Here is a 9,899-nt window from a genome sequence, read left to right as displayed (position 1 = left end):
TAAACTTACAGCACCCCACATTATTAGTGAAGGAACTTGAAACCTTGACAACCTGTTAGGATTTTTTGCCTAATTTTGTAAAAATTATCATTAGTTTATTTTCTACATTTTAAATGATTAAAATAAGCCTGCCTTCCATTTTAAGTCAAACAAAAAAACTGGAATATTCATACAGTCTGTCAGTCAGTTAGTCAGTCAGTCAGTCAGCCATTGTCCAACCCGCTATATCCTAACACAGTGTCACGGGGGTCTGCTGGAGCCAATTCCAGCCAGCACAGGGAGCAAGGCAGGAACAAACCCCGGGTAATGGATATTTATTTTCAACCTGTTTGTATCACCTGCAGATGTTTTTATGTCCTTAAAGTAATAAATAAGTAAATGTGTAAGACTGAAAAAATTCTGACTAATTTGCAATTTATCATTTATCCTATCTCTCATGAAAAACCTTTAACCAATTTATGAGGCTGCAGTGGGCCACAGACCATCTCCTTTCTCTGGAAATGGAGTAGGAGTAAGTAAGCTCTGCAATCCTACACCAGGCATTTTCAGGTATAACTCTTTTTTTTTTTTTAACCATCATTATGATTGCAGGGGTCGAAACCTACTCAGACACCTAGGCGCGGGGTGTGGGGTATGTTGCCCCTCGCTGTCCTGAATACTTACTCCTTAACTTTCAGCGCAGACTGTAATTATCATTTCAAAAATTTGGTGCAGCTTTCAACATCGCCCATAACTAAATCCGCCATTATGACACCTTGGCACTAAAAATAAATAGGCTGTTATTTTAATTTTGAAAGCTAAACAACAAAACAGCTCCTGATTCCATGGGGTCATGATTAATGCAATGCCTTATAAATAAAAGCCACAAAAGATTTTGACAGCATGCTGAAACCAACTTGTTTACTGCTTTACATCAAATGACAGCAATAATAGCTGCAGCTGTATAAACTAAGATGTAATCGTTTTTAAACAAAATTGTACTGCTGTATTTATTCGTGAATATGCGGACCCTTTCTTCTTACTTTAAACCTTATTTATGTAGTCATATTTTTTAATTACTTAATTTTTTATTCTAAATGATTGTTTTTCCAGTTGTGTGCAGACTACGTGGGGAGTCTTTAGTTAAAATCATTTGTGATCTGCTGTACAAATTATCTTTGTATGTAACCTAAAATGACGTACACTGTTGTCAGCAATACTTCTCTTTTATACTTGGAAGGTTTCAGTTTTCGTGCTGATATTGTTGTTCCTCTGTTTCTTTTCTTTCTCACTATATATTTTGGTATTGTTATTGGGAATACTGCAGTAATGCGCGTGATTATTGTCAATCGAAATCTGCACGAGCCAATGTATATATTATTGTGTAACATGTCTGTTTGTGATTTAATTGGAAGCACAGCTTTACTGCCTAGACTGATGGCAGATTTATTCGAGGAAGTGAAGCCAATTTCCTTCGAACCCTGCGTTATCCAAGCGTTTTGCATCCATTTCTATGGTACAGCTTCTCAGTTAATATTGACCGTGATGGCCTACGACAGGTACATTGCTATCTGTGACCCACTGCGGTACACCTCGATCCTGACTGGGACAGCGCTAATCAAACTGTGCAGCTTTGCCTGGGGAGGTGCGTTCATTCTAATTACCATTCTGATCGGACTAACTGCTAGGCTTCCGAGATGCGGCACAAAGATATTCTTAATATTTTGTAATAACCCTTCACTGTTTTCTCTGTCTTGTGTAGACACAACTTTAAATAATATTTACGGGTTATTTATAGCTTACCTTCTCAGTAGCCTCTCGTTTGCGACCATCGTTTGGACGTACAGTAAAATTCTCTATACATGTTTGATTAAAAGTGACAACCGCACCAAGCGAAAAGCCATTCACACCTGTGCAACACATTTAACAGTTTATATTTTTTACGAAGTAATCGTATTATTTACTATAATTTCTCAACGATATCCGTCTGCAAATGCCGATGTCCGGTGCGCAATAGGAATATTAATAATGATAATACCACCGCTACTAAATCCAATTATTTATGGAATTAATACAAAAGAAATCCGAAGAAATATTTTTCGTATTGTCTCACATAAAATATTATAATAATTCAATCGAATGCTGTATTAATCAGATTTGCAAAATGTTACAATTATTTTTGAGTAATAGAAAAAATGCTTAGTTACAACAGACAAACTGGCCCCAAATCATATTTTCTGAAGAAAGGAAAGAAAGAAAAAATTTCGAAGATGGACTACGCAGCAGAGCGCGCATTGAACATTATAAAAATATGAGGGATTCTAATTCTTTTGAGATATATTCGTGTGTTTCTAATTGAACTTGATCTTAATCCTATTTTAAAAGATTTCGTAAATGTGGAGAAGTACATGAGACTTGTTGTTATATTAAGATTCTAAAAGAAAGTACTGTTAAATGTTTAATGCATCTTTTAATATATATGATTTCTATAATAATCAATAAAGCATTCTACAATTGTATGGGGTTTCCATCTATCTATCTATCTTCTGATTATCAGTACAGTAGAGCAAACAATCTTATTAGATATGAAGACTGAAAAGAAAAGAGAAAGGTGAGAGTAAAGCCCATCCTGTAGAAGACCAGTTAAGGTACTGCTGATAACGGATTTATTTGTGTGTCTAACAGTATTTGTGCACTGTCCTCAAAATTTTAACTTGCATTTTCAGTTGTACAGGGTGAGGCAGAAAGGACGGAGGTTTTTTACAAAATCACAAAATTGTTAATTTTTTCTTACAAAGAAATTTATTGGAAGATTTGAGTTTATATTGAAAAAGCATTTGACAAAATCAAGTGTGGAAAACAACATCTCCCATGTGGTGTGCATTATCACTGATGCATTTCTGAAGGCGTTCATGGAAGTTGGCCTCCACTCTTTTCAACATCGCTCAGTCGATTTGGGCGACTTTATTTCTGTGGATATTGAAATGGCAACGAAACTCACTCTGAACTCCGGTAATAGATTGGTTGTTTTTGACCAAACAGTCGTACGCAAAAACGCAGTGTTCTATCGTCCAAGGCTCCATGGCTTCAACTAAAAAGAAAATAAAAAAATGCTAAGACTTCGCGAACCTAACGCAACCTACCGCACATCTGTCACTCCACCTAGTGGTGAGTTCTAGCCATTTCAAAGACGTCCGTCCTTTCTGCCACTCAATCCCTCCACCTGGTATCCAGATGCATCACGCTGAGACAAGCTAATTCCAAAAATTAGCATGGGAACTACACCTGTTGTTATGGAGAGTTTTCATATAACTTGATGAATATTTTGTATGTCTTTATTTGTAATTTAGGTAAAGCAATGTAATTTAGTGTTTGCCCCCCCCCCCCCCCCCCCCCCCCCCTTAGGAATGGGTCTGTTTGAATTTTACGATAGGATTTGGGGGATGTGTCTTAAACCAGTTTGCCGAGTGTTTCTTTGGTAGTCATTTCTACCACCCATCCCCCTGCAAGTAGGCTATGGTGTACTTTACCATATGGTTTGGGGGCAGGTGTTAAGATGTTCTATCCCCCCATTGGTCTGAGGTATGGCTGTTTGGAATTGGCTTGTCTCAGAGGCCTTTAAGTACCATGATGTCCAATTGGCTCTAGGGGTTGGACAGAACATCTATAAATGTATGTGTTTAACCTCACAATCTCTCTCTTACTAAGCAACATCTGAAAGAAGCATCTCTCTTGCTAACCTGTGATGATGAAGACAACACAATGAAGAGCACAGCTCAGCAGCCATTTTGAACAGACATGTGGGTGAAAGCTGAGCACCAATGATGCCTTAACTAGAGACATTTAAGTAACTACAAGTCTGTGTGCCGCCTGAACTACATATCACCATTTAATCAGGTTGTATGGTTGCCAATATTCAAATATACTTTGCATTTTGTTTTTATTTATGAATATTATCAATAATACATTGTTTTATGTGTAACTTAACTTTTGCTTGTCTTTTTACTACATCTAATTGCCTGAGGTTATAGATATAGAAGGGAAGGTGGGGATAAGTTATATACTATAATACCTTATAAACAGTAGTAAGTCTGAGATTAGGCATTCTAAGGCTACATATTAATAATACAATAGGGGAAAGTAGAGCAATATGTATTACTCTACTGAGACAAAACACCTCATTAAACAGGTTTCATCCTGTAGTGCCCCAAACCTTTATATATTTTGTTTTCTCCTATAATAGACATATAGGTAGTACTACATTTTTATAAAAGGACATTTAACTTTTTTACATAGTTTACCCTTTAAGTTGCCATAGTGTGAAATTAAAGATGCCCTGTGAGTTTTAGGATTTAAATCAATCCAGCTCAATGTTTTTTCATATTACACATTTGTTAAGACATATGCTGAGTTTTTGTGACTTGCTGTTTTGCAATTTTTTCACATTCTTTTCAATTTCTTCAACTTTGGACTTACTGCTATTTTGTTCCTGCTATTCTCTCTGACACCATAATGAGAAATTAAGAGTGTATATATTATTGTCATCAATGAAGGAACCATCACTAGAACAGTTGCCTGCAACATGGCACTGTTTTGTTTTGCCTAGGCTGGGAAATGCATAAATGATAAACGCCAGGGGATATCCACTGTCTCCCATGCCATGCACCAGACCATGAGTAATGAAACACACCTTTAGATGAACCAGACGCTTAGCATTGCAGTTCACCCATATTGTTAATTTTGTGAAACTCCTGGCAACTTGCCTGCAATGTTTCTTAAAATAATTATTTTCTCTTCTATGGAAGAATATTCTTTTCTGTAAACATAACTTTAAGGCTTATTCATAGGTGAATTAATCACAATATAATACCATACAATTTATTTTTGTAAAGCCCAAAATCACACTAGAAGTGCTGCAATGGGCTTTAACAGGTCCTGACTTTTGACAGCCCCCCAGCCTTGACTCTCTGAGAAGACAAGGAAAAACTCACAAAAAAAACCTTTTAGGGAAAAAATGGAAGAAACCTTGGGAAAGGCAGTTCAAAGAGAGAGACCCCTTTCCTGCTAGGTTGTGCGTGCAGTGGGTGTCAAAAAGAAGGGGGACAATACAATACAATACACAACACAATACACAGAACATAACACAAGTAATCCTTAATACAGTATAAAAATAAAAATATTACAAGTATGGAGTAGAATTTAACAGTAGATAGACCTTTCTTTATTTTCAGGTTAGCTGGTCTTGTCCTGTGTCTCACCACTGTTTGGATGCCCACCATGGAAAAAGAAACAACCAAGGGGTCTGTGTCAGGTCAATCAAAACGAAGGCAAAAGAAGTGAATCAGCAGCATAAATAGCTCACCAACCAAGAAGATGGCCAGAATGAAAACCTGCAGCCACTGCGGCCCACCAGGACCGGAGCCGGGCACCCCTGCCATAGGGGAACCACTTTGGTATAATACACGTGACATCAACATTAACAATCACATTTGTAAACCTACAAACTGCCTGAAAATATTCTTTGATTGCCTGTGGACAATCTAATATACTATTGTAATATATAGTAGGTCTAGGTACTGCACACAGCTAACTGAGGGGAATACTAAGGTACTCATTTCTAGTGTACTGTATCTCCAACAACACTCAGAAAAGAGCCACTGGCAATTCACTTTAGAATAGCTAGAACTTTAATTTCTCTGGTTAGGGTGCACTGTAAATATCATTATTTTGTGAAGTATTCACTATCTCTTGTCACATACTCTGTCCATGTACACTGCCTGACTAAAAGAAAAGTCACCACCTGGATTTAACTAAGGAAATAGATAAGAGCCTTCCATTGGATAAGTGCTGCAGTAAGGAGATTGGTGAAATTATTAAAATTGGGTTAAAAACTGTCCAACACATTATTAAAACCTGGAAGGAAAGTGGTGAACCATCATCATTGAGGTAGAAATGTGATCAGAAAAAATCTTGAATGATCGTAATCAGAGATCACTTAAACATTTGGTGAAATCAAATCATAAAAAATCAATAGTAGAACTCATGGTTATATTTAATAGTGAAAATAAGAGCATTTCCACATATACAATGCAAAGAGAACTCAAGGGTATTGGAACTAAACAACTGTGTAGCCTTAAGAAAACCACTTATCAGTGAGGTTAATCAGAAAAGGCTTCAGTTTGCTAGGGAGCATAAAGATTGGATACTGCAGCGATGGAAAAAGGTCATATACTGTAGTCTGATGAGTAAAGATTTACCCTGTTCCAGAGTGATCAGTGCATTAGGATAAGAAGACAGGCAGATGAATTGATGCAGCCATCATGTCTAGTGTGGGGGTGGTGTTATGATCTGACGTTGCTTCAGCTGGTCAGGTCTAGGTATAGCAAAGTTTATTGCCCAAAAATAAGGTCAGTTGACTACCTGAATATACTGAATGACCAGGTTTTTCCATTAGTGGATTTTTTCTTCCTTGATTGTATGGGCATATTCCAAGATGACAATGCCAGGATTTATCTGGCTCAAATTGTGAAAGAATGGTTCAGGGAGCATGAAACATCATTTTCACACATGGATTGGCCACCATAGAGTATAGACCTTAACCCCATTGTGAATCATAGAGATGGGCTGGAGAAGTGTTTACACAGCAGTTTGACTCTCCAATCATCAATACAAGATCTTGGTGAAAAATTAATGCAACTCTGGAAAAAAATAAATGTTGTGACATTGCCTTAGCTTATCAAAATGCTGCGGTGATTGTGTTCTGTAATCAAAGCTAAAGGCGATCCAATGAAATATAAGAGTGTGGGACTTTTTTTTGGCCAGGCAAAACACTCAGGTAGTGAGAAGTTAAACCAATGCAGAATTGTGTGTTATAAGAAATCCAGTAATAGCTTTGCAACCTCTTCTCACACCATAAGTCTCATCTCTCTGATATAAAGCATTTGAGAAACTGTGCCTTAGTCTATGTAGCCTGGGGTTTTGTTATATTGAATGCCACACATGCAAACTTACACAACTACCACAACATGAGTCTATGTTTTGTATCTATTGCTTTGCCACAACTTCCCTTTGTTTCACAATAAAACTATTGATGTAAATATCATTATATGGAATCTCCCCCCCTTTTTCAAAATAAACAGTAGGTATAATTTCTACTTTCAATAACTAGCAAATTGAATTCCATAGGCAAGTATATGCTTCCTCTGTTTTCCTATTTCACTTAACTCTTAATATAACTTTTCCCTTCCCGGAAAAAAAAAAAGAAATATTGGCACATTAACAACAATAAACATTTGTTAAACAAACAATAACATTTTCGAAACTGTCAAACTTGTAACCAGTGCATTTGTTTCTTCTTCTGTTCTGTCTATCTATTATAAAAAGAAATCCTGTCCCCTGTCCTGATAGTCTACGATACGTGATCTTTCTCGGAACATAATTTAAAGACCCGCGAGACGAAAGAGACCTGCCATGGTGCATCTCACGGGAACATAGATCGAGAGTCTTGCAAGACACACCCTACTTACAAGCAATATAAAAAAAAAACAAATCAGTAGTGTAAAGGCAGTCATGCAGCACACGCAGCTCCAGGGCTCTCAGTGCATATAAAGTGTATAAGGTCAATACGGTAGAAATGAAATGAGTAGGGTAGAAATGAAACGTCGACGATTAAACGAAGAAGAATGAAAAGACACGGAGAAAAGAGGTTCAAATGCGTTGGACAGAAAAAAGAGCAAAAAAAAAATAATCGAGGTGCAAATTCAGAAAATAAGGAAAGTAATTATCAGCCCGGAACAAGTGGAATTGAAAAAAAAGCACGTCCAATCCGGCTCAGAATTAAATGACAGTGAGTAAAAGACAAAGTAGAACTTCATAGAGATGTTTACAAACGTTGGTGCTAAACACATGCAGAGCAGGTTAGAGACTATGAAACCATGGAAATTAGAAAGGTGCAAAAAAAAACCAAAAATAACCCAAAAAAAATATTGGCGCTATACACATGTGGAGAAAGTTAAAGGATATGAAAGTAGGAAAATTAGAAAATATAAAAAAGTAAATATCGCAGTAGCGCAAACAAACAAACTGCCTCATTTAACTATGCACCAGTCTAACTTTGGTTTTGCACAATAATTACTACACTATTGCACCTTAACACTTAATTCTACTTTATTCACATAATTTTACTTATTTATTATATTCTACTATACTGTTATCTTTCGATCTATGACTTTTTGTTAATCTAACTGATATTCTTCTAACTTTGCACAGTTTTTGATAAGCGGATCAGGATGCATTTCACTGCGTGTTGTCCTGTATAACTATGCATGTGACAAAGAATCTTGAGAATTTCAGAAACGGAGTTTACCGCATATGCGGTAAATTTACCCCAGAAATCAAAAACGTTCTGTCTAGCCCTTGTACAAAAACCTAGACAAAAGCTGGGGTATCACCTTGGTAAACCCATGTACTTTTGGAACTGTGAGAGGAAAATAGCGCGACTTTACAGACAGGAGTCCAATGCAGAACTCTACTTTGTTACATTGTAAAAAAAAATTGTTAAATGCTGATGATGTAGATCGTTTTGTCTATGCTGAAATTCCAAACAGAGAAACCTATCCTGACCTCATTAAAAAGATTCAGCATATTGGGACTCACAAGATTACAAATATTGTTTTTACAGAAGTTCTGAAATAAAAGTGAAACTAATGAAATAGCAACAATTCAAAGAAAAAAAAAAATCTTAAAAGTGTGTATCCGGAAAACCAAACACGGGGGTTGGGGAGCGAAGCGAGCAGGGGGCGAAGCCCCCTAGTTCTTTTATAAATTTAGCCTGACTACTGGTTTGCTGATTCTACTTGACCTTGTAATTGTCTGATCTTTATTGACACTTGGAATAGATAGAGCAGACTCTGTTGGAAATGTATTGTTCAGTATTGGGCAGTCCTGAGAGCTCCAAGTGCTTTCTAATGTAGGTGGAAATTCTTCAGATGACTGGGGAATGGACATTGCTTGTAGGAGACGCCAGTTTTCTAATAGTATTTCTCTATTATAAGTTTCAATGATATACAACCTAGGTGTCACCCTTCCACGCAGAACAACTGCAGGATTGGCCCAAGATTACTCATGGCCCAATTTGGTGAGGACCATGTCCCCTGGACACAAGTTTGGCAGGTCTTAACCCCAGGTCCCCTACTTCTGGGGGGGCCACTTATCGTATTAAGGTGCCCTTTTGAAACTACCAAGTTACAAGTAGTCCATTATAATTATCTGAAGAGATATACTTCTCCGCTCCCCACTACCTCACCCACTATGCCACGTAAGACCTCATAATGGAAAGTTACCTCGACTGACTGCACTATCTGGCTCACTCCCCCTTGTACCAGCTACTCTGATACAAAAAAAGCAGAGGTTCATTTGGGTAAAGTTGACTAAGTTTGGGAAAAACTTAAACACTAATCCTGTTGTTCAGCTGGAATCTGGTACAAATTGAGAAGCTCTTTTTCCTGTTCAAGATGTTCCACTGGTGCCAGCTCAGCAATGAATTTGTCATGCTACTACCCTACCAAAGTGTTTTATAACATAGCTAACTTGTTGGTGCATTTCCTAGGTTGTAAATTTACATGGCTAGACATCAGGACATTTCTTTTCTGAGGGAGAGATTAATGTAAAGTTATGTTGTCACTTAAGGATTAAATTAGAGGGGTAAATGTTCATTATATTCAAATGGGGATACGTAAATACCTAAAGTTAGACTTGCAATGTTCATTGCAGTTGTAATGTGTTAGAAAGTAGTGTTTATAAAGTTAAGCATTCAAGATCTGGGATGATATGTGAAAGGAAGGAAGATTGTTATTGTTTTGATTTGGCTCTGCCATGTACTAGCAGCAGCAGCAGAAAATACAGCCTTTTTTTAAACAGAA

At 37.1% G+C, this 9,899-nt stretch overlaps 1 protein-coding gene across 1 annotated transcript; it reads left to right on the top strand.

Moving 5' to 3' along the window:
- Positions 1 to 1,090: 1,090 nt before the first annotated feature.
- On the top strand, positions 1,091 to 2,472 carry LOC114651012 (olfactory receptor 4Q2-like). Its single transcript, XM_028800966.2, has one exon. It carries the CDS (start codon positions 1,174 to 1,176, stop codon positions 2,104 to 2,106), a length of 933 nt encoding a protein of 310 aa, XP_028656799.1. The 5' UTR covers positions 1,091 to 1,173; the 3' UTR covers positions 2,107 to 2,472.
- Positions 2,473 to 9,899: the final 7,427 nt, after the last annotated feature.

Source organism: Erpetoichthys calabaricus, chromosome 4 (assembly GCF_900747795.2).
Source record: "Erpetoichthys calabaricus chromosome 4, fErpCal1.3, whole genome shotgun sequence".
Lineage (NCBI taxonomy): Eukaryota > Metazoa > Chordata > Cladistia > Polypteriformes > Polypteridae > Erpetoichthys > Erpetoichthys calabaricus.
Note: the sequence above shows the minus strand (reverse complement) of the source record. Positions and strands in the feature narration are given on the sequence as shown.